This window comes from Strongylocentrotus purpuratus, unplaced genomic scaffold (genome assembly GCF_000002235.5).
Source record: "Strongylocentrotus purpuratus isolate Spur 01 unplaced genomic scaffold, Spur_5.0 spur5_scaffold_14, whole genome shotgun sequence".
Classification (NCBI taxonomy): domain Eukaryota; kingdom Metazoa; phylum Echinodermata; class Echinoidea; order Camarodonta; family Strongylocentrotidae; genus Strongylocentrotus; species Strongylocentrotus purpuratus.
Genome location: NW_022145599.1, coordinates 22856580 through 22882286, shown reverse-complemented (window position 1 = coordinate 22882286; position 25707 = coordinate 22856580). Strand labels below are relative to the sequence as shown.

Genomic DNA, 25707 nt, shown 5'->3' with positions numbered 1-25707 from the left:
CTTCACCTGTTACAAATACTTGTGACTCACATATATAGGACATTATGGGACAACAATAAATATGTTACCCTTGACTATATCTTAAGTAGTCAGGCTAAATGTTGGAAAGGAAAAACTGAATATTTGTTCAGCATTCTGTGTAATGCGTAATTATTTCCAATGTCAAGTTTTCAACAAAATTGTATGTTGTATCAAGGGTACATATCTAAACTGAATGCTCATACTTCATGACACACACTGTTCAAATGATTTTAATATACATGTACACCATACAAAACTTCCAATATAGAGCGTGTATGTTTAACCAAAAATAAAAAAGGAATCAAGTAAGTATTATTGTACAGAATGTTTAAAAAAATATCACCTAGCATGTCAAAATGCAATTTAAAATATAAGATAAGGCCCATGACAATAATGACATGCAATCTACATTTTATACTGAATAAAACATGAAGGAGATGAAATTCAATACATCAATTATTCATTAGTTGTTCCACTAATTGAGTTGATACCTTTGTAAACTTTAGGGAGTGAGAATTACAAACATGAACTTCCTACAAAAATATATAACAAAATATGTCATGAAATGATTTCATAAAGATGTATCCCTAATAATTTGATCCTTATGGTTATCACATGATACTACATGTACATATTTGTGATGTACCATACAGGAAACAAAACCAGTACTGATAATATACAAAAGGCTGTTTTCATAATGTAACCCAATCTAATGCATATGTCTCTGTGAAGTGCCTTGATAATAGTAATAATACTAGGCATTTCTAAAGTAAATATTAAAGCCAAACATTGTCATCAAGCCAAGAAATCTTTGTTTGAAGTGACCAATTTGCCTCTCTAAATTTTGCTTGCTGTGCAACTCTGTCATTTATTACATCCGGGACTTGTGTAACGGGAAAAGGGAAGACCTGCCGCTAATTAAAGTGCAGGTACTATGTCTATGTACGTATGTTTTACCTTCAATCTGTTTTCTGATAGAACAAAACATGCAACAAAAATAATTTGTTTTATCCTCAGACGTATGCATTAAATTTGGTTACATTACGAAAACAGCCTATTCCAGATAATCATCTTCATACCACTTTGAGTACCTTGAAATCAAATTTCTTAATATTTATTTCATTTCCAACAGAAAGGTAAACAAAGATATCATATTTCATATCATACATAATTCATTTTTTCAAGAAACTATACAAATAAACTTTGCACATAATAACATTATTACAAGAAATTCTTAATTTCTGAGGAAATGGGGGGGGGGGGGGGAGGGGTCAACTAAAAAGTAGTGCTTGTAGTTTGTGGATCCCCCAGAAAAAAGAAAAAAAAAATCAAATTGTATCCAATTTTCAGTTACAGAAGAAATTAATTGATAAATAAATTATTTCATTGTTCAGCAAATCCTTAAAAATTCATTTTTGAATTCATTTTCCTCCCTGACACTACAGTCTTCTCATTCACCTTGGAATTGTGACTATGCATTGAAACAAATCCAGTCATGAAATGAAGGCATGAAATTATTTCATGTTATCATGGTTTTTGTGTGTTCATTAGTTACAAATGTTCAGTAACTTTTAGAATTGAGGTTGACACTTGGAGCTCAATAACAATGTTATGAATTGGCCAGACTTTTTGTCAGTAATCAAAGATCAGATATGGAGTGCAAATTCATTTTAAAAAATTTGTTTATTTGGTCCATGTGAATAGAAAGGAAGATTTCCAAATTTTCTTCAATTATTCTTCACAAGTTATCTGTGTACCACAATATCACTTGTCTAAAGACTATAGACACCCACTTTCACAATACAGCAATATTTCAGCTCTTTTACCATAACATATATTTTTAGTTGAAATAAAATTGCCATTATAAGTTGTATCTTTGTGTGTAAATTGTTCTGATGAAGTGAATAATCTATGTGCATGTTACATCCTGAGAAGAAAAAAAATGCCTGGAGTGATTCTCAATCAATTCAGCCGAATACAATTCAGATAAATTCAATTTTATTTATTTGATTAAAATCATTCAAAACTCTTAAATACCCTGAAACATGTTAATGTATTTTTTTTCAATATTCAATTAAAAAAAAGAATGTATTAAGCATTTGTTGGCTAACCTGTTACTGAGGTATTTTGGGCTTACAACCAGCCTATCCTAGCTTTTTCATACAGTTGATAGGAATAGAGAAGAACAGTTTTCTTTGCTTCCTAGTAATAACACCTGGCTTTAATACAGTTCTTCATCTAGCAAGTCACATTGGTGAAGAGAAAATTATCAAACTATGCTGGTTTATCTTTGCCATATATTGTGGCTTTTAAACCGTCACTTGTTCAAACAATATCAGTGAATGTTTTTGCGTTACCATAGCTCGAATCGTAGTAGCTCAGATCATGAGACTGCAAGATAAGAATTTGCTTAAATTTACAATTATCTGGCTTGGAAATTGCGTTCTATTCGACCAATAACACTGGTGAAGGTGGAATTCATCAGAGAGGTCTGGTTTATCATTCCCTAAAGGTGTTTCTGTTTTAGCAAAAGCATCAGATATAAGAGGGATATGGTACTTTGAGGCATATCGCTCTCATATTTCGGCTCAAACACATTTTTGTTAACAAATAGCATCACTGACATGAGGGCTATGACCTGGCTTTGACAAAAAGGCAGCTTAAACACAAGCAAAACAGGACGTCAATCGTCACATGTTGTCACCCACATTCTCCATCTCGTGTACATTGTGGTCATCCATGCTCTCAATGAGGGGCTCCTCCTCCTCGTCGACCAGGATGCCATCATCGTTGAGTCTTGTGATGACGGTGTCACCAATTCGCACCCCAGGGTCATGGCTCTCTGTGGCAGAAATACTCTTGTGCCATCCTTTCGGTCTATGGGTAATTTCAGAAAAGCGATTGGTCAGGGAAAGTATAACATCTAAATCAAGCCAACCATTCCTTTTAAAAGTAGTTAAGTCTGAAAATTCCTATCCTCTTATGGTAAAAGTCCAAGACATTCAGAAGATTTCTTTTTCATTCTCATTATAAAGCCTACCTGTATATGACAGATTTATTGAGAATTAATGAAGAGCTGAAAATAAATGAAGTATATCCTAAACAGGAAGTCTGCCCTGTTTAATTTCATATCAAGTGATATCAGTTTCATTTTATTCAAAGAAAAATGTAAGTTTAAGGAACATCTGATAATCAACCAAATGCAAATTGTTCCATAATGTACATGTACCGTTCGACCATCTCTCTCATCTGCTTTGTACTGAAATTTTCAGAAATTTCAATTTTTGGGGTTGTTCATGAACGAGTTGTGTATAGACAAATGAACAGTAACTGTATTTTAGGGTACATATATAAATAACTTCTTTAAATAAAATGGAAGTTTTATGAATTCTTCAGTATAGACAAAATGAGAGAGGTCCTCGAGAGGTAAATCATGGAGTGGCCATTATGTCTTTGATTGATTTCAACTTTAAAATATCACAAACTTTCACTTATCTCTTTTTCTCATTTCTCCACTTCCAGTAAAACCCATGTAAAATCAGGGTTGGCTTTCCCTTTAAAAACATCGTTTAACAATGTTAAATCTGAGATGCACAGCCCTACACGTTATCAGTGTCTGTGATATGGTGTAATATTGAAGCACTACATAAATTGCATTTCAAAATGATCAAGAAGTGCCTCAAAAAGGTAAAAATCTTCGAGTGACCGGTTTTACCATACTCGTTTTCCCCAATAGACTGTACGGTAATGAAAACTGAAGGAAAACACAAAATTTGATTTTGATTTTCAATCATATTTATCTTGATAATCAGACAGACGGTCGGCTTGTAAAAGTCATGGGGTTCCTGACTGACCTAAAGGTTTATAATTATCATTGCAGCATGAGCTAAATCCAAGAATTTGTTTCAGAATCTGAGACAAAGTTCCCGGATCCCTTTAAAGTGAACTGAGCCTCACCTTAGAAATGTTGCTAGGAGCAAGGGATCCACTCTTTTATATCTCTCATCCACGATGGCTAGCCGGATGACTTCACTCACAATGATACCGACGATCAAGGTACTCATCGTTGCAAACATACTATACCATAAGAAAGACACCTATATGGGAGAAAGGGTAAAGAACAGATCCCTGTGAAATGTTTGGAAAAGTACAGAGTCAAATAATAATGTTCTCTGACACGTGCTCCTGCGCCATAATGTTCCAGGCTTTATGTCATGAAAACTATAGGATTAGTGTTATTGTCGCAAACAGCATTTTAAGGTTAGGTTTAGGGTTACAGTTAGGGTTAAGGTGTTGAGTCTAGGGTTGGGATTAGGAATTCAATTAGTGCTGCAACCTGAATTAAAGAAAAAGGCAAATTACTCTGTCTCATTGGTTGAATCAAGCATCTTTTCTAGAATTCTAAAAAAAGGCAGATTATACCATTTTAAAGAAACATGAACTTTAAGTACTTTGTGTATGTAAAGCATTTGCAAATGTCCCAAAAGAGAATTTTCTTTGGGTGTTCAAAACAAGAAAAACTTTTCAATGTTCTAAAAGAAAAAGGCTTTACGACGTTCAACAGTAGGTGCAAAGAACATTATGATGCCCTAGTGGCTCATTCTTCCACTTCCACAACATTGAGCAACTATCAAAAAACTGTGGTGAAGCTAAACTGACATATATGCTCCACTGCTACTTCTGAATATAGGTTTTCCCATCCATTTTAACACTTTTTACATTCATTTCATCCCAACACTTTGTGATCTTGACATCTCAATGTCAATTTTGTCTTTGATCATTAACTTTGAAACTTTCTACATTAAATTTCGAAATTTTGCATCAAATTTCATCAAAGTTAAATCATGTTCGTCATCCCTGGCTGCCAACATACCATTGCACCAATCAATTTAGTCATTTTGCAATCAATTTTGTCATAGCGGCATTCAAATTTGTCAATCCATTAGTACATCAGAACAGGGGGCAGGGTCAAAAGTGTAAATTTGCAAAGTGCACTGGTGGTATTGTTATGGAGAGCAATCTGACATAAGAGCATATGATTTGTGTAAATGACTGTGGGGCTATCGTTTCCAACTAGCCGTCCTTGAATGCCGAACTCTAAAGAATCTGAAAATTAAACTCATGGACTATGGTGACATGTCAGGCAAGTTTTGCTTCTGTTTGGTCATCAACTTTCTAAAGCATCATGCCTAGGTTAAAAAATGGTGAATAGGCAACTCAAAGCTGAAGATCTCCAAAAAGAAGTTACAGCACGTCTTTTATTTATGAAACACAGCATTCCTACACTCTTCAAAGAAAGAAAAATGCCCAGTTGAGCATGAGCATTTGACCTTGCCCCATATTTTGATGAACTGCACATTCCATGAATGACAAATCATAACATATGGGGTATTATCTTAAAGAGGAATAAACCCACTTTATAATGATGCTAAACATAGCAATGGTTCTGCCATAACAAGGGAGATATAATCGTTCATACTTGAGTTTCCAAACTATTTTTCAAAGGTTAATGTTCAGCAGTAATAAAATATAATAAAATAAGATCTTTGAGTTGAACTCACCCGATATAACCAGAATGCATCTTGCTGTACATAATTATCTTCCCCTTGATGTGTTAAAGCTCCTATTGTAATCCAAAGACTGATGTATGTTCCTACCAACATACCTATCAATGCACCACTGTTCACAACACAAGAAATTAGAACAAGAGAAGAAAAAAGTTACATGATATGAAAAAGGAAGCACCTCAAAGTGGCACTGATTTGTTACATTTATAAGTTTCTGTATTTGACATGTGTTATTAACTTTATTATCATGATGATGATCATGATAATCATCACCCTCATAATCACCACTATATTATCATCATCATTATTATCATTATTAGAAGTATCATAACAAGCATTTCTGTTATCATCATCATCACCACTAAAAAAAATTAAAACATTTGGGATGAGTCAAATTTCCTATTTTTTAAACAAAATTTGTTTAATACAATCTTTTTCCAGGAAGGGGGGGGGGGGGAGGGAGTTTGGCAGAGGAGCCTCAGGGAGTAGTTTATACTAGACTCTTACCCAGTGTTAGATCTCTTGTAGAGAAGTCCTAATGTGAACACACCCAGGATGGGCCCTCCCAACGCTCCAAGTACAGTATTAGCCATCTGAACCAGTGAACCCATCTTGCTGGCGACAAATGCGAGACCTATGGCGCCAGCTCCATACACAAAGGCTGTCACAAACAAAATAAAAACACAGTTAAAAGTGTTTTCTGAGGGCACTGTCAGAATACTAGCCCATACTTTTCAGTTGAATCCCCTTCATCATACAGAATTTTGATATTTTTCACTGCATTTTAAGCAATTACATTCACATGCATTTATTTATTGATTTATTTCTGATATTTAGACAGGGTGACTCATTATCACCAATAATGGTGGTCTTCCATGAGGCCCTATATGAAAATTTTACCAATTTCTGAGTTCAGGGAACATCAACTTTACTAACCAACTTATAACTTAAGTCTCGGTCACAAATGTCATTACGAACTGCTACGAACGGCGTACAAACGATTTTCAGACAATGGAATTTCGGGAAGACAATGGAAAAACAGGGAGATTCGTACAAAATTATCGTTCGTACGAACCTTTGTGACCGTAGCATTAGCTTGAAACTTTTTTTAGTGTCCTTTATTTTTCTATATATCTAAATCATATTTCACCTGCATGTACACATATAAAGCTCTATTTCTTCCTTCCTTGTATTTAACTAGAAGTTAGGAACCTTTGCATCTTACAGAATATAAAACTCACAATCTCTATCAGTCTTAGAATTATACTCAATCAAGAATTTTGTGGCTACAATGTACATACATGTACTTTATACATAAACGTAACATAATTGGAGTTCAGAATGTAAAATTACTTGATATTTTGTAGTTTAAAAGTCTTCAAGCTTAGAAATGCCAAAATTTGTCTAGTAATGGGGGCAGCCGTGCATGTATTTATTCAATTTTCCACATCAAGGAACGAGCAGGAAAGGACATCATTGTCCTATGAAACAATAACAGTTACTTCACATTTTTATACAGCACTAGTCAGCAGGCTACATACAAGTACATATGAAGAATACTTACTGAGTACTTTTGATAGCACTGTGTCTTTAAAATCTTGTGCGGAATCGACAACAGCTGTCCCTAGTCCAACAGACTCTGCTTGACCCGTCCTCCAATGTCTCCATGGTTTCACAATGTCTACCAGGGTCACGGCAGCCAAGGCATTCAGACCAGATGCTACAGTACTGCAGAGAATGTCAAAGCCATCAAATGTATCTTTCACAACCATTCAATTTTAAGAAAAAACTTTTTTTTAAATGAAGAGAACCCATATTGCAATATGTGCTTGTATGTCTCCCTCTTTGTCTCAGGGGAAACTGGATGTAACAAGATCATTGGAATCAAAATATTTACTTGTCATGGCCACTATCTTGTTATGTAAGAACATACATCACAATGCACATATATGCAGAGCTACCAGGTATCACGCATTTTGAGGGTCTGAAAATGCTCTTACGTATCAAAATGTTTGAAAGACTTGAGGGAAAAAAGTCATGAAACGACAATTCAAAATTCCAAGCGGTTGCAGCGCAATCTCCGAAAATGTTGAGGTTTTGATCCTGGGACCTAAGGGTTAACTGTAACTTCCGATTTGATTTGCTGTTGGGTGATGTTGCCATGATAGTTAATATTGTTGGCATAGCTTTTATGCCACCGGTCTTTACATCTAATAAGACACAGAGAGTAGGCATCTTTGTTTCATGCAGCTCCTTTTTTTCTTCATCCCCACTTGCCATTGATTTTCATTTAAACGCTTTCATTGTCCACATCATGTGTGAACAAGCCCATATTTAATCAACTATTCCCAAACCACAAATGTTTCACTCATTGTTTACTAGCCTATTGCTTACCTCAAAGTGCCAGCAAATAAGCAAGCTACAAAAAGACCCTGCATGCCGGGGATGTGACCAAACTCAATGCTCACAAAGTAGATTAATATCTGGGTGAAAAAAGAGAAAATATCATGTTGATAATATTGATAATAATAGTAATTTTAATAATATTAATAGTAATAGTTATAATGATAATAATAATGATAATAATGGTATTGATAATAATATTAATAAATAATAGTAAAAATATCATGATAATAAAAGTAGTAATAGTAGTAAGAGTAGTGACTGATGTGACTGATGATGATGATGGTGATGATGGTGATGATGATGATGATGATGATGATGATGATGATGATGATGATGACGATGATGATGATGATGATGATGATAGTGTTGTTAATAATGATAATAATGTGATGATGATGATGTTGATGATGATGATATTGATTATGATGACAATGATTGTGATGACGTTGATAATGATTGTGATAATAAAGATTCATGTTGATGATAAGATAAGATACCATTATAATCACAATAAAAACAATGGTACACATACATATTGATGGAATTAAAATGCAATGATATTGACACTGATAATACAAAAACATTAACTGAAAATTGTAAATAAATGATGACGATTAGGATAACATTGATAATAATCTTTGAGAGCTCTTACCTGATCAGGTGTAGAATACTTTGGTGTATAATGAACTGGATGACCATCACTACCATCTTCACCACATCAAATGCATATCAAAGAGTGATGTCAATTCATAGCAGAGATGAGACATTTGAAAAGCAAAAGAAATACATTTGTTATGATGCTTGTATCTAAATAATTCACATACTCTTCTACCAGCGATTGGGAAACATTAAAGGACAATCCAGCCCTTGTAATAAGTTCACTTGTATGAAAGCAGAAAATAAGAGTTTAGCTCACCTTTGGCTAAGGTGAGCTAAAAATGCATAACTTTCTCATGTTTTGTCTGATTTCATTCAAACTTTCAACAGTCTACTTCTCTGATTATCCTGCTTTCCTCTTAGAGTAGCTCTCTGTCAAGGTAGGATTTCCCTTTAATGATAATACCACTGATTTCAAAAGAAGAAAAAAACAATACACACCTTAAAGGAAGCAGTGATGAGATACATGGCTTGCATCCTACCAATAAGAACATTTTGCCTTAAAATGATCGGTGTTATGGGGGAAAGAATTTAGACTCAATTGCCTTAAATGCCAATATAGTCATTCAATTTAAACATGTACAACTATCAAAAATGTTCATGAAATTCAAATATGATGCAGGAAACCACTTTATTTTCCATGAAATCATTGACAATACTAGGGGTGACAAAAAGGTACACATAGCTGCACACAAGAAAGGTAGTAGAAATGATGTGTTGTGAAGTACTTTTTGCTACATGTAGGAATGGGTGTTAACCTCCTACCGAGGTCCCTACCCAAACCCATCATTCAACACAGATATTACCTACATACTAAAGTCTGAAGTTCATGCAAGAAAGAAATTTGTATTTTCTATAGAAGGGGAGGGAGGAGGAGGGGAAGGGTGCATGAGTGATTGGCAGCTCGACTTTACAACAAAATCCAACCCCCAAATAAATACATTTCATTAAATGCAGGTACATGTGAGAGGCAGATAAGTAAAAATTTTAGGGAAATCAAAATAAACAGTACGAAATTTATGATTTTTAGCAGTTGCAATCAATCCAAAAGGAATTGGCAACGCTGTGGTATATCATTTTGAACATGTCTCCCATTTGTTGTCCATAAATCTAACAAATGTCTTTCTTTTTTTTCTCCAAAGAAAATAGTTCATCATACCTTTGCCCCATATATACTATTGCACATGTATTTCTATACCCCCTCCTATATGAAAAAGATCTCATGTTCATTCATTTGATACCATAAAAATGGAAGTTTACAGGATTTTCAGTACTAAGCAAATGGGAAAGGTGCTTGAAAGGTACTCTTACATTGACTGACTACAACGTCGCAATCAAGAACTCTTTTTATTCTTTGTCAGATTTTCTGCACTCTTTAACTACTCCGCTCATCTGCATGTTTATACACGTACATCAGGGAATAATTTTCTTCAAATTTTTTGATTAGCAATTTCAGGCGATGGATAAATATTTCAAATGAAATTCTGTACATTTCTATGGAAGAAAACTGCTACATAAAAGATATTTTGTATAGCAGTCATGCAAAAATGCATAGCAAATTGCGATGCGATACCAGGAAAATTATTCCCTGTACATTCTTCTGCTTTTAATAAAAACCATTCAAAGTCCAAGGTAGATTTCTCTGTAAGTCTCCCCAGTACATTTATCAACATCCATTATGGCATACCCTGAATTTCAGAAACCATGCAAACTCATGCTGCATGGACACTGCTTCTATCTAGATGAAGGCCAAAACTTAATGACCCAAATAAACAAGAACATCAAATTTTTACAGGATGAAAACTGCTCTACTACAGATTCAGTACATGAATTTATAATTCATTTTTGGATTCCCTTTCTTCCTTCCTCCTGAAATGCTCCATTAAAGGTAAAGACCAGTTTTGGAACCCCCCCCCCCCCTCTCAAAAAATGAAATGGAAGATCTTATTACCAATCATGTGAAAGAATATATTTTGACTAATACTTGATAATACAAATTTTGCCGGCAAACCGCCTACTTATTGATATATTTGGTAAAAAGTTATATCCATTTGGACCTGATAGATATCGTGCACGTATCACGCACATGTCGCGTAGTCCCATACATATTTTGTGTACAGTGCTTGTAACTTTACCAAGACTGGGCCAAATTTCTTTTCATTTTGATGATTCCAGAACCTTGAAGTACACAACAATACTTTATGCTAGATGATCAACCTTTTCTGATCGATTCCACAACGTTTCTTTCACAATGCATTTGCTTGACCAGAACTGGCCTTTATCTTTAATGTGCACAGCAGGGGCAGAACTACATGGGCAGAGAAGCTTAACCCTACACCCCCACCCCCCTCCCCAACCACTGTTTATGTTGGCAATATTTCAACTTTTGCACTTTCCCAATTTCGGGGCTACTGTATACTTTCATTTTTGTTGCTAGTTTAAGCAAAATCATCAACCCCCCCCCCCCCCCCCCCCCTCCTCCTAGCAAATATCTGAGAATTTTTTTTACCCATGCCAGCAAGGGTGATCCCTTCCTAGGATAGGCCCTTTCTGGTATATGTAAATTTGATCAGACATCCAGTACACCCAAGTACACCCCTAGTTGGGCAAGATTACTTCATTATTCTATGCTTGTCTCTAATTTGAGTCTGACACCCTCCGCCCCCCCCCCCCCCCTCCATTCAGGTACACCCCTAGTGGGCCGACCCAGATTAGCCATCTACATCAATCATTCTTACTTGGATAAGTGTGATTGAGAGCTGGTTGAAGATGCGTCATGTCGTCTGTTTCAGTAGAGACAGGATAGAAGCAATATGAAGAAGAAGAAGCTAGTGTGAGATGGTGCTATAGTATGGTTTCTACCTCATAATTAATGTCATCTTTAAGAACCAGAAGAGCATTTATTCTGCATGATTGATAGAAGCCCTTCTGGCTCTCATCAGATGACACTCAAAAGGCTCAACACTTCATGCAAGTGACAGAAGTTAAACATGTGCAGGATTTGTAATCGATGCTGCAAAAGCACTCACTAAGAATGAAAAGGATGGAATTTATCCACTGCACTAGCAATACATATTTGTTTTATATGCCAATTTACAGAAATGAGCATTTAAAGGGGAAGTCCACCCTGATATTTGGTTGGTTTTAATAAAAGCAGAAAAATGAGAGAAACAAATAAGTGAAAGTTTGAGCAATATCTGATTAAAAATAGCAATGTTATGAATTTTTGAATTTGTCATCACTGGAACACAAATTGGCAACACTGTGTCGTTTCGTGCGAGCTCCTCTCCAATTTGCTCTGTATAGGACACTTCATAAACTTTCATTTTCTTAGATATCGATGACAGAATGGATTTGCTTCATACAAGTTTTTTTAGTACAGAGTAATTAAATGGGAGGGGACCTTGAAAGATAAGTCACAAAGTTGCCAATTTGAGTTTGATCTTATTTTAATACACCTGGGTGGAGATTGGCAAACATGGATTAATGTCTTGCCAAAGGACATTAGTGGCAGAATGGGATTCAAACCCTTAAGCCTTGGATTGAGAGTCCAGTGTATACCATGACACCCTATAATCAATGATTAAAGATTTATACTGAAAGTGCTATATCACACAATGTAATGCTAAAGAGGACATCATTTGCAATTTACAAAGCAATGCATTTGAAAAGGGTTATAAATATTCTGTATAGTGTCATCCACAAATCAAAAATGACCAATTTCAGGAAGAAAATTGTTAGGTTTTGACTATACATATTAATCCAAATCTGACAGTATGGTTTCTCATTCCTTTTATAAAATAAGTAAATTTTTAAAAGAGTACAAATTGGGTTTGTAAATGTGCAAAAATAACACCAAACATGCATGTAGCATAATGAACAACCATGTGACATCCCCTGCTTGGACCAGCACAGCAAGATTGAAAAGGAGAGATTGAAAGCACTTTGGATGAATTTTGTTCCCAAGAAAGAATGTTAAAAGCTTGTGGGACACCTTTAATATTTCACTGTTTTTCATACAGGAAAATATATAAATAAGAAATAAGTAAATGTTCATCGTACAGGTAAGTTTTCAAAGTCACTACATACGTCACATCTAAAAAATATTTATAACAAATGATTAGAAGTAATGCAGTAACATGAACTACATACACCCGCATTACATAAATACAAACCACGGCTTGGACCTATACAACTTACCATTATAATATGCAAAGAGAACTAGTCCACACAGAGACACGATTGAGATCATTATGATGTTTCCAGGTAGTCCATACCACACAGATCTGACACAAGAAAATGTAATTGGGATGAAGTAAAAAGAACTTACTTTTGAGTACTTTTCAAAAGATGTTAGTTCTTTTCCTTTTCTTCAATGTTAAGAGCATACATATTGAAAAAGACAGAGATTTATAAGTAATCACATTTAAGATGAAACTCTCAATTTGTTTCCCATTGTTTTAATCAATGTTCATAGCATGTACATATAGAAGTGACAAAGGTGAATAATAAACTAAACTAGATGAAACTTTGACTGCGCACAATCGAAAATGATGCCTCTGCCATAAATCCATTTTACAAACTAAAACAGAAGCAATTTTTAAAATTGAAGTTTGATTGTAATCCATTAACAGGTTCTCAGAATATCAATATTACAAGCTATTTTTCATGTACATGAATGACTCTTTGACCTTGACCTCATGACCCCAAAATCTGATCAGTTCATTGGCTCAGCAAGAAACATACAAGTCTTGAGTTTGATGGTAATCCGTCAATCGGTTCTGATGATAATGTGATCACAAGCTATTTTTACATTCATAATGAGCCCTGTGACCTTTGACCTTGTGGCCCCAAAATCTGAAAAGTTCATTGGCTCTGCAAGACACATACATGACACAAGTTTAGCGGGTATCCATCAATCGGTTCTTGAGATAATGTGATTACGAGAACGGGATGGATGGACAACCCAAAAACATAACGCCTCCGGCTACTTTGTAGCGAAGACTTAAAAATCTAAACCTGACCCTGGGTTTGAGCTCAGTCTAAAGTTGACTTTAGAACAAAGCAAGTAAAAAATTGAGGTCTAGGATTGATGTTAAAATTCGCTCTAGTCCTCACATCGGGTTTAACTTTTCGTATAATATTGGCAAAAGAGTTGCTAACCTTTTAGCGTCTTTGAGTGTCTTTGAGGTGAGGAATCGTTGTACAGCAGTCTGACTGACTGCCCAGAGTGGAAGGCTATTGAATGCACCACCAATCAACAGACCCCAGAAGGTCTCTCGCTGTGTCAGGTCAGCCGATGGTCTACAACAGGCAAGAAGACAGACAGGAAGAAAGACAAAGGACATGTGTGACGCAGAGGCAACACACTTTAGAGGCAAGATGAGCAACTATGTTCAAGGCGAGATGGCTCAGTACGAGGTAGAACAGTGGTCTCGTAACTGAGAAGAGCCAGGTTCAAAACGAAGTGGATGCGCTAGTGCACATTGATAATGCATTACCGGTAATCCTCATTAGCAAGTCTCTCAGAAAGGACTTAAAGGTAAAGACCAGTATTGGAAACGCCCCAATTTCAAAAAATGAAATGGAAGCTCTCATTACCAATCATGTGAAAGATATGTTTTGACTAATACATGATGATAAAAAATTTGCCGGGAAACCGCCTACTAATTCATATATTTGGTAAATTTGTTTCTCTCATGGTCTGTGAGAGATATAGGGTAGTCCCATATACATCTTTCTGTGTATAGTGCTTGTAACTTTACGAAGAATGGGCCAAATTTCTTATTATTTTGATGATTCCAGAACCTTGCAGATGCTAGATGCTAGATGATCAACCTTTTATGATCGATTCCACAACGTTTCTTTCACAATGCAATCGCATGACCATAACTGGTCTTTACCTTTAAAGTGACTCTGTAATATTGTTGAAGGTTGATGAAAAGACTGTGTAATTTGTTTATATGAAGCTACTGTTCTAACCCTGTAACAGGCAAAAAAATCCTGAAAGGTGTCACTGTGCAACACCCTCTAACAGTAAATTCTCCAAACCATTATTGAATTTTCCCAAACGTCTTTTTTCAATGAAAATAAGACATCAAACAGGCTTTTAAAAATCGTTGAACACTTAAATGCTTGGAATCGTATATAGATCCAATTTATTGCTTTGTGACGGGTTACATTCTGTAATTAAATTGTAATAATATACATGTAGTTTGGAGAATCAAGGAATCGATCAGATCACTTTTTTCCCCCAATTTGTATCATTAATAATGGTCTGCTTTCTTTGATTTTCTTTACTTGTACATTTAGCATTGAGCACCACATTTTCTCATCTAAATAATCTTACCAAGTCGATTTAAGAATGTTACATATTAAAGCTTAAATTTAAAGTATTCAACAAAGGCTCTAATTCAACCCGTCCACCTTTGATTCTTGAGTTATGAAAAGCACATAAAACATCAAATTTACAAAGAGTATGAGTAATTCAGTAGTAAACTGTATCTGGTTTTATGAAGTCAGGTAAAATATATCATTAAACCTTGTCAGTCCTGGATTATTCATACCTCTTCTTTGTATATCATTCTTTTTATCTTGGAATACTCACTCAAAAAAGTTGAGATGGCCCTTCTCTTTGTTGTACTGCCACACGTAGCCTAACCCACCGGCTTGAATGGCCCCCAATATGACCACAGTCAACAGGGATCCAAACAAGACTGTGAACTGGAACACATCGGTCCAAATAACAGCTTTGATTCCTCCCTATGAAGTGAAAACCAAAACCAAACATTGGCTATTTATAGAGCATAGGAATTGACCAGGTCGTAGTTAGCACATGGTACAAATGACCCGAAATATACACAGGTCTTCTAAGGGTAGATAATGAGCACTACAACAACAACAACATTTTTGTTTGTTTGTACACTACAGCTCCTAAGTCGATATACTTTACAGCACTGTCATGATAACCTCACTTACGGTATTTGAAATACATTGTAACCCTGTACCCCTGCATAACTGTATGTGTAGAATTGGTTCCTATAGACCTAGATTGGCCCAAGGTAGATCATACATGAGGAGAGAAAAGATATTATATCAAATTTCATTTTCAACTTGGAAACCCCAAATTTGTATCTTGCAGTTTAAGAGTCCTTGAATCAGGTAAACTAGAAACTGTAAGTAAATTCAACCCTGCTTCCATTTATTTTGAGGTTCGTTTTAAACTAGAGTAGTAGTGACAACGTGACACAATCCCAGATATGTTTTGGTCCTATGAGTGGTGAGTCTTTGTCTTGGAGAATGTATTATTAAAGGAAACCCTACCCCAAGAAATAACTTTAGTTATTCTGAAAGATTTCTTGTATTCTTGCCCATTTATCTACAAGATTCCCCACCAAAGTGTATGAAGCAAGATATTCTTAGCATAATGTACAGTATCTCAGCATGACATGGGCATCATTATTTTATCATCACATTATCAAGAAAATGGCTGCGCCCATGTCATGCTTAAAGGCATTAAATCATGCCAAGCGTATCTTCATTTATATTTCTCTTGTACATTTCTGTAAGGAATATTGTACATCAATAGGCAGTCCTGAATAAATGTCATAATTTAGCATACCGGTACCTACACTTATTCTTTTGGGTGAGGTTTTCTTCGACTTACCAAAGCAGTATATATGGAACATATCGCTCCTGTCAGAAGTACTGTGGCTGATATAGGAAACTTAGTCACTGTATGAGAAGACAAAATGTGATAACACGGTTTTCAGACGTTAACAACATGGTCACTTATAGTCTTATATATGCTTGTACTTTTTAAGATGCCCCTTTTATGATCACCTTATATAAGGATTGTTGAAAAGAAGCAACTGATGAGTGAAAAAGGTCTCTTGCTATAAAAACTTACACTTCAGAAGCAATGAAACATTCTTTTTTCTGTACTACTGATCTCACTACTGATCTGAGTGAATACAAAGGACACTATAAGTAAATGTAACATATTGGTCATTTAATCCAGTGAAAAGTCATCAAATTTAAAAGTTTGATTTTTTGTTTGCTCCTGCTGTAGCAGTACTTCGCTACTGACAAAGTCTTATACGTGTGGGTACGCCACTGGGTCAAGGTCAAGGTTCAAAGGTCAATGATCTTACCTGCATTGATAGCGAGGGCTGGAGCATAGAGTACTATGGCCATGTAAAACAGAGTCTGGATTATGAAGAGGAAGGCACCGGCTATCCTGACGGACATGCTGAACCTTTTATGAAGGTACTGGAAAGAAAGATAATTCAGCATTCTCGTAAAATCTTCCAGCGCTCACACATTCACTCCGTCCGCGTAGTAGCGGTTCATTGCATGCAATGTTATTGGGAATAGACAGGTTTAACATACGGTATTCAAATTGTATGCATTAATTTTAAACAAAGATCGTTCTTGACAACGTGAAAGCTTGCCCAATGCTTGCCTAGCTGACATAGGGAAAGGTACTGCATGCAGACTGGATTCCAAGGATTGCAGTTCATCACCTTATATATGTTTGATCTCACTCTTATTTTTATTATTATATATATGCATGGTTTATTGAATAAAGAACAGATGTATAAGTTGTGTGTTTATTATAAGTTTTGGAAAATAATTTTTTAGTCAGACTATGGTGAGCTTAGAGACACCCGTATTAAGCGCCTAATAAATATTGTGTAATATTTAAAGCCCCACTGTTCTACTTGTAGCTACTTGCTCCCTTTATCCAGAAAACAATGCCTAGTCGGTGCCTGTTGGTCCCCCATGATCCTCTTTTTCTTATGTTACATGAGAGCTGAGTTGATGAGATAGCCACCTGTCAGTCACCACGCTGTGTGGTCTATTCCCTCCCGGCCAAACTAGTACAGCCCGCCTTTAATAACAGGTTTATGGAATACCGGGAACTTGTCACTAGGTCCCAGGAAACAAACATCCAAAGATTTGAACATATTCATAGAGAACTATCCTTTCCACCTCCATAGGTTTTATATACAAGTGTGTGTGTACACAATCAATGACCAGTGGCTTTTTTTCACAAGAAACCAAAGAATTTGACCCTTCTGTTAATAAAAACCCTAAAACAATCATGTTTCTGCTTTAATATTGTAGGACAATTCCAAGCTATTTGACCTGTGATGAATGGGACAGATCAGAACCTATACACCAGTCTAAATATGAAAAGCATAAATAAACAACTTTGGGGTGCACGCAAGCATATGAGTACATAGAACTGAATGTTGATTTTCTTACATTTCAAAGAAAACTAATCAATAAAAAGCATTGAGAATTTTCTGTGTACTTTTTAAGAATAGGTTTGAGCATTATTCTGTAAGTTTTAACACCATGACTTTTACAAGCCGATCGCCTGTCTGATTATCAAGATATTTAAGATTGGAAATTGAAGCCAAATTTTGCGCTTGCTTAACGGTTTTCATAACACTACAGTCTATTGGGGCAATGAGTAGGGTAAAACCAGTCACTCAAAGATTTTTACATTTTTTGAGGCACTTCTTGATCTTTTTGAAGATCAAATTTTTTAGGGCTTCAATAATACACCATACCACAGACACTGATAACACGTAGGGCCATGCATCTCAGATTTAACATTGTTAAGCGATGCCTTTAAGGTAACTGGTTCTCTGTTAGCAATTGTTTACCTCATAAGCACTGGTGACTCCCAGACCATGGAACACTGGGATGAAGACCAAGGCAGTGATGGGGATGGTGATGAAGAAGCTGAAGATGACTATCCAGTACTGGATACCATAGATGAAGATCTCAGCCGGGATACCAAGGATGGTGATAGCTGACACGTAGGACGCCAGCACACTGATCGCTACAGGGATGCTGTACATGCTGCGATCCGCCATCAGGAACCTGCATGAGTTGAGTTGGATATGATTTGAGGTGCAAGACAATTTTGTTTATTTAATGTGGAAATTATTGCACATACAGGGTAATCACATCAGACGATGTGTTTTGAGTTTGATTTTTATTTGCTTTGTGAAATGATGTGCTCTATTTAATGTGAAAATCATTGTAGTAATTTCTTTACCATCCATAGATATATAGTGCACACATAGAAGGCCTAAATTTCAAAATACCGGCAAGTCCAAGGTATTTGGTCATTTGATGTCCCATATGATATAGGGCTGCGTCTCAAGAAACCGTCATACATTGTAAGTACAAGTTCGGCGACATCCCTTTGAAATGCGTGTATTAAGTTTAACACGCGCTTCAATAGGATGTCGCTGAACTTGTACTGCCCAGGGTATTATGGTAGTATGAACAGAAATTGACATCAGAAGCAATATTTTTCTGTATATTCGGTCAGATCGAATGTCTAGTTTGGGTTTACAAGTGGATACAATGATCAGGTATTCTCAATACTTATCGGTAATGGGTTAATTATGTATGGAGGAAGATAGCCGATATTAATTAGGCCTAAAAAAAAAAATTGATGACTTGGCGTAACCCGCCCGACCCTATTTTTATCGCCGACCCTACGCTTTTTTTTTTTTTTAATTTTTTTTTAAAATTTTTTTTTTAAATTTTTTTTTTTAAATTTTTTTTTTAATTTTTTTTTTTTTTTTTTTTTTTTTTAAATTTTTTTTTTTTTTTAAATTTTTTGATAAAGGATTCTGAAATACTGGAGACATTTTTTAACTGTTTGTTATTACAGAGCCATTCACAATTGTAAATATTTTCACAAGTTGTAATTGGCTACTCTTTTCAACCCTCATTCTTCAAGATTTTGGATACATGTTAACATGTTAACATGTTAACCTCTAGACAAGTTATAAAAATGCTAGTCAATACATTGTGAAAATACTAATATTTGTGAACAGCCCCTTCTAAACCTGTTTATCCTGTTGAAGACAGTGTCTGAGATATCTCAGGCTGGGGTCTGTTGGAAACCTATTAATGCGTTCGTATGTTTGCATTTTATGTGCATGAGGGTGTATGTACATGTACATGTATGTATGCAGGGGGGGGGGGGGGCCAGGTGTATGTATGCATCCCCCAGGTCCCAAGGTGATCAAGATTTCAACAATTTCTTGCTCACTTTGCTCACACAGTGTGTGTGTCCATATATGTGTGTGTGTGTGCGTGGAGTTATTTGAACATATTGTGGTCTACCCCTCTCATCAGATCATCCCCAAGGTCTGAGGACCTATCTACGCCACTGTATGTATGTATGTGTATGAATGGCTAATTTCATGTATGCAAATATAAGCAACAACAACAACAACCAAAAAAAAAAAAAAAAAAAAAAACAACAACAAAAAAATCGCCCTACCTACCCTAATTTTTAGTGACCCCTTACGCCAAGTCATCAATTTTTTTTTTTAGGCCTTAGCGAATGGAATTGAAATTGTATTAAACATGTACAGGCATTCAGGTAGAAACAGTCACATGATTGTCATGAGATATAGAAAGTTCGAGCCAAGTAGTTTCCTGCAAATTTCCTTATTTGATTGTAAAACAAATGAACCTAGACTGAACTACATGCCAATTTGTTGTAAATAACTATTTGAAATGTTATTCAGCAGTTACGCACTTTGCTGTAGTTTTTTGGCCACCCCCGGAAAATGCATGGTACAACCCGGTTGCCGTAGAGACAACCAGCATCGATGAGAAGATGACATAGTCCAGAGCGGAAAATGGATGAACCTCTGCTTGAGAAGAGTTATCCTTATCCATCAGCTCTGCACTTCTTTCATCCCGTTTGCCATCTAAAGAAATGAAGAGCAAGAGAGAGTACAAGAGAGGCAAATTATAGGAGGGGGGGGGGGGAGGAGGATGACATGTTGGAACACATTATACAGGAAATGAAAAAGAGAATGTAAATGTTGTTTAACACACACAACTTTACTATGTACATGTAGGTTTACTTTTAATACACGATGCAGGGAGGCAACCATTTGGAAGAGAGTCAACAGACTCTTGGTTTATCAAATACATGTAGTTCTCTATTAATTAATTACTTTTTATTTATTATTGTTAATTTGTATTTTGTGTACATTTTTTGTTTAATTTATGTTTGATTTCCTTTCAGTCTTCATATTTTTGATATGTTATTCATGCCTATAATGTTTCTCTTTGTTTTGATTTGATTTGATTTTGTTATTTAGCATAATTTTTTATTTTGTTATCTGTTGTTACTGGTTTTTGTTAGTATAAATGTATCAAAAGTTGTACATTTTTATGTCAGACTACAGAATCTCTGGGAAAAAAATCCCATAAAAGGATGATAACAAATCATCCTGATTAAATACATACCGGTACATGTATATCTAATGAATACACAAATAATATACATCTATAGACCCGTTTACATTGCAGAAGAACCTATTCGAAAACAAAACAGTTTTTTAAAACTGCATTGTACTTGTACATGTAGTTGTACTTTATGGTTGTACTCAACTGGAAAAACCCAAACAAACCATCCATGTTTGCTTATTCTGTTTGTTTGTTTTAGATTAGAATTACCATTCAGCTACAAATTTGGGGTTTCAATGCCTCTCCTCATCACCTCAGGCTCATGTACATGTATGACTGTGACTTATGAGAATATACATGTACATGTATGTTAATCTTTTAGCCGATAAAGGCGATAATATCGAAATAATGGCGATAATATCGAAATAATGAATTTGTCGCTTATCATGACAATTAAGAGACATGACATGGTTTTCAGTAACAGGTTGTCTGCTCCCCGACATATCCGTAGGTCGCAGACAAAGATATGACTAACATGGGGGTCACTCTTGAGCTATATGGGGTCGTCAACGTTTTCCTTAACCACTTGACTGTGGATCACGTACATGTACGTGTTCTCGCTCTCGCATGCCTGTGCGTACCACTAACATGTACATGCTTAGGGCATTGCACTTTCAAGATCGTAGCACTGCAGAATGCCTAGCCCTACTGTGTAATTAGCACTGCAATGATGTTATACAGGTCTTGAACCGTACATGGCGCTCTTCCAAAAAAAATCTGGCCTTTTTGTGTACAGCGTACAGATTTTGTACAGTACAAAAATGCTGTAGCACAGGGGGGGGGTATGAACGTGTTTTAAGCCAATAGCAGGGAAACGGTTAAAGGGACTTGGTAACATTTTTCATATGAGAAAAACAAGGGAAACGCTCTCGGCGGTCTCGCCTGCAAAACGCAATTCAATATGATAAACCAGAACGTCAATGACGTAGCGCTCATCCGCATCTCGCAACAACAAATATCGTAAAATTTATGTGGTACACTTTTGAACTGGTCAAAAAATAAAAATTTGATGCCCTGGAAGGGACATACCGGTAATTTCATTTCATTTGCATAAAGTACCATAAATAATCAATGGATCAAAATCTCACAATTCTGTGTAGAAGTTTAGTGTTCCAAATTTAGCTCTACCAGATAAGGCAAACCAAATCAAAAACGGTCAAGAAATGAGGGAAAATAAGCAATTTTTTTTATTTTTGGAATAAATTTGCATAAATTACCATAATTATTTAATGGAGAACAATTTCAAAATTCTGTGTACAAGTTTAGTGTACTAAAGTTAGCTCTACGATATAAAGAAAACCAAATCAAAATCGGTCAAGAAATGAAGGAGAAGAAGCCTTTTTGTGATTTCGAATAAATTTGCATAAATAAGCATAGATAATGAATTTCACAATTCTGAGTAGAAATTTTAAATCCCCTCCTAGCCCTATCATATGAAACAATCAGAATCAAAATCGGTTGAAAAATAACGAAGAAAAAAAGCATTTTGAAAATCTTGATGTTGATGCCACAACAAAGTCTAAGTTTGTTGACCTTAAAATATGACCTTTGACCTTAACTTAATGACCTAAAATTCTGCTCACATGATCGGGGAGACTTGATAACCCTATAAGTTTTTGATGTTGACGCCGCCGTCCTCACCGGAAAAGCGGCACCTATGTCTCGCTGCTTGCTTTTGGCTACGCAGGCGAGACAAAATTGGTGCTTAAGCCCCAGTCCCATATAAAGCCGGACCAGCACGGACGAGCACGGACCACTCCGGACCATCCCGGACCATGGTCTGGGGTGATCCGGGATGGTCCGGGATGTTTTGTTAAAAAAAGTGTGATGCTTTAAAAGCTACAGTCCCATATACGTCCCGGACCGTCCCGGACCATCCCGGACCCCATCCGGGGTGATCCGGGATTCGGTCCGTGTTGACACCGTGTTGGCACCGGGGTGGTCCTGGATGGTCCTGGATGGTCCTGGGCGGTCAATAACTCACTCCCGGACTGCCACGGATCAACACGGACCGCCCCGGCGCCACTACGGATGACCCCGGACCCAACACGGTGGCTACACGGATCACCCCGGATCAAACTTTTGTCCCGGACCGTCCCGGACCACCCCGGCAGTTTTTGACCGTCAAAAACATCCGGGGTCGACTCCCGGACCGCCCAGGACCATCCCGGACCGCCCAGGACCATCCAGGACCATCCAGGACCACCCCGGTGCCAACACGGTGTCAACACGGACCGAATCCCGGATCACCCCGGATGGGGTCCGGGATGGTCCGGGACGGTCCGGGACGTATATGGGACTGTAGCTTTAGGTAGTGACTTCAATGCTATATGTACAATTAAAGATAATCTGAAAGTTTGGGAAAAACTGATCTGATCGATTCCTTAATTCTTCAAACTATATTTGATTACATTTTAGGTAAATGTAAATTATCACAAAGCAATGAATTGGCTCTATATACCATTCCAGACATTTAAGTGGTGACAGATTTTTAAAAGCCTGTCTTAATTATGTCTTAGTTTCATGGAAAACAATTGCGAAAATTCAAAAATGGTTGGGAGAATTTACTGTTATGGGGTGTCGCACAGTGACGCCTTAATAATAATACAATAATACATATGATTTATAAGGCGCCAAATCCACTTGACAGTCAAATGCTCAAGGCGCAGCTTGTGCAAAAGATGAAATACATACATGATACATTTATACAAAGTGCAATAAGAAAGGTACAGACATGAAAGGTAATGGTAATCAATTATAAGCTAAATTAAACAGATAATTCTTAAGATTGTTTTTTAACACCTCAGCAGAACTGCTATTCTTAACCCATTGAGGGAGAGTATTCCATAACGAAGGCCCAGCATGAGCGAAGGTTCGCTCCCCCCACTTTGTTTTAACCCTAGGAGTAACAAGTAAGCCAGAGTTTTGAGAACGTAGCTGTCTAGAAGGAAAGTAATGCTTAATCAAGCCGATGTTATACTGCTGAGCAGAGCCATGTATACAGTGAAATAATAGCAAAATAATCTTGAAAACAACACGTTTTTCTACGGGCAACCAATGGAGTGATTTGAGGACTGGTGTGATGTGACTGTACTTGTTGGACAGGGTCACGACACAAGCAGCAGCATTCTGTAATCTTTGTAATTTTGCGAGTAGGTTGTGAGGCGAACTAAACAAAAGGCCATTACCAAAATCCAAGCGAGAAGAAATCAAAGCATGAGTAATTTCAACGAAACTATAAATATCTTTGTGGTTTGAGAATTTTTCAGGATTTGTGGCATGTTAGAGGGTAAGTACAGTAGAAGCAGAGACGCCAAGTTCAAAGATCGGCAAAAGGTGACATTTTCATGATTCGGCGCGCGAGCGCGCATGCGAGGGTATAACACACGTATAAGGTATAGCGTTTTTTTCAAAATCTAGCGCGCGCGTCATGCGTAAGAGCATTTTCAGACCCTCGAAATTTGTGATGTCACGCCTAATGCGTGATACTTGGTAGCTCTGTAGAAGGAATATAATAAGTAACATTTCATGCAAACATTACACACTTTTTCATTAACCTTCAACAATATTACAGTGCAGAGGGGGTTTTTCAAGCACTGATTGCACAAAAACCACAAAAAGGGTACATTTTTACGCGGGGGGAGGGGGAAGGAGGCACTCAGATTAGGTTTGGACGGGGGTATGCTGCTCAAGCCTCGAAACCCCTACCCATTTTCAAGGGTCATTAAGGGGATTTTTCTTGAAGTAAAGCCAAGCCCAAAGGCTAACTTAGCTTTTCAAAAAGTACATTTTCAAAATTTTGAAAAAAAAGTACGCATGTTTAGAAATATTTTTGTTGAAAATGGGACCCATGTTTAGGGATTTTTTTGAAAAAGTGACCCAAAACTTGAGCGGCACACCCTGTAGATGTCTCAACAAAATGTGGGTAGATCTACACCCCCCCCCTGAAAATAATTTCAGAAAAGGTCAGATACACCATTACAACATTGATTAGGGTCCATTTCAGAGGTTGATGGACACTAGTGGGTTGCACTTGTGTATGAGAGTGACCCCCCCCCCCCCTCCCCTCCCGGGCCTCAACCCCTACCCCTATACATTTTTAACAAGACGTAAGACTAAGACACAGTTTTAAGTGCATGGGACTGTAGTTTCACTGTTAACCCTAGCCTTGGCAGCTTGCTAGATTGCGCGCTACACAGTATAGGCCTACATTACAGACAGTGCCACAATACCAATGCCATGCAAATTCAACAGGTGAAATAACAAAATTCTTCTCACCTGTGGATTGAAGTATTGGTAAGAATTCAAGAACAGACAATGTCAAGATGACAACCAAAGACAAAGAGCCACTGATCTCCGAGTGTCCATGACCATCATATCATGTAGAAGTTTGAAGTAATACCGTAATCCTGCCCAGTGTGTTTTTAATATAAACAAAACACCGTACTAACATACTAGTGCGCAGCGAGAGATCACGGATCGCGGAGCGCAAGCGCAGACTACATGTAGACGTCGCGTCGTTGTTTTTCGGGTATAGTACGGGTTGTGGGGGGGGGGGGGGGGGGCAGAGCACTGGTAGTGGGGCAGAGGGGTGCGGTGCGCTTGAGCTTAATTGTTTCCAAAATCGGTTCTATACAGGACCATTACCCCCTGGACAATCACCCACCGGCCAAATACCAGCGTGACAATAATTAGGAACAATACCCCCCTACGGACACGTACCCTAGGAAAATTACAATCAAAGTCTATAGTA

The 25707-nt window shown here is 36.9% G+C and overlaps 1 protein-coding gene across 2 annotated transcripts; it reads right to left on the bottom strand.

Moving 5' to 3' along the window:
- Window positions 1–1657: 1657 nt before the first annotated feature.
- On the bottom strand, window positions 1658–25370 carry LOC578787 (sodium-dependent multivitamin transporter). 2 transcript variants are annotated; one of them, XM_030984493.1, is made up of 16 exons: window positions 25233–25370; window positions 20233–20407; window positions 18329–18548; window positions 16805–16922; window positions 16318–16385; window positions 15259–15413; window positions 13815–13955; window positions 12852–12937; window positions 11390–11434; window positions 8647–8702; window positions 7983–8071; window positions 7153–7316; window positions 6096–6249; window positions 5583–5700; window positions 3979–4118; window positions 1658–2898 (listed from the first exon to the last, which is right to left on the bottom strand). In XM_030984493.1, the coding sequence occupies exons 2-16, from the start codon at window positions 20373–20375 to the stop codon at window positions 2712–2714; spliced, it is 1884 nt and encodes a 627-aa protein (XP_030840353.1). In that variant the 5' UTR covers window positions 20376–20407; window positions 25233–25370; the 3' UTR covers window positions 1658–2711. The 2 variants fall into 2 exon arrangements, with proteins under 2 accessions (XP_030840353.1, XP_030840354.1); XM_030984494.1 differs by lacking the exon at window positions 11390–11434.
- Between the last annotated feature and the right edge of the window lie 337 nt (window positions 25371–25707).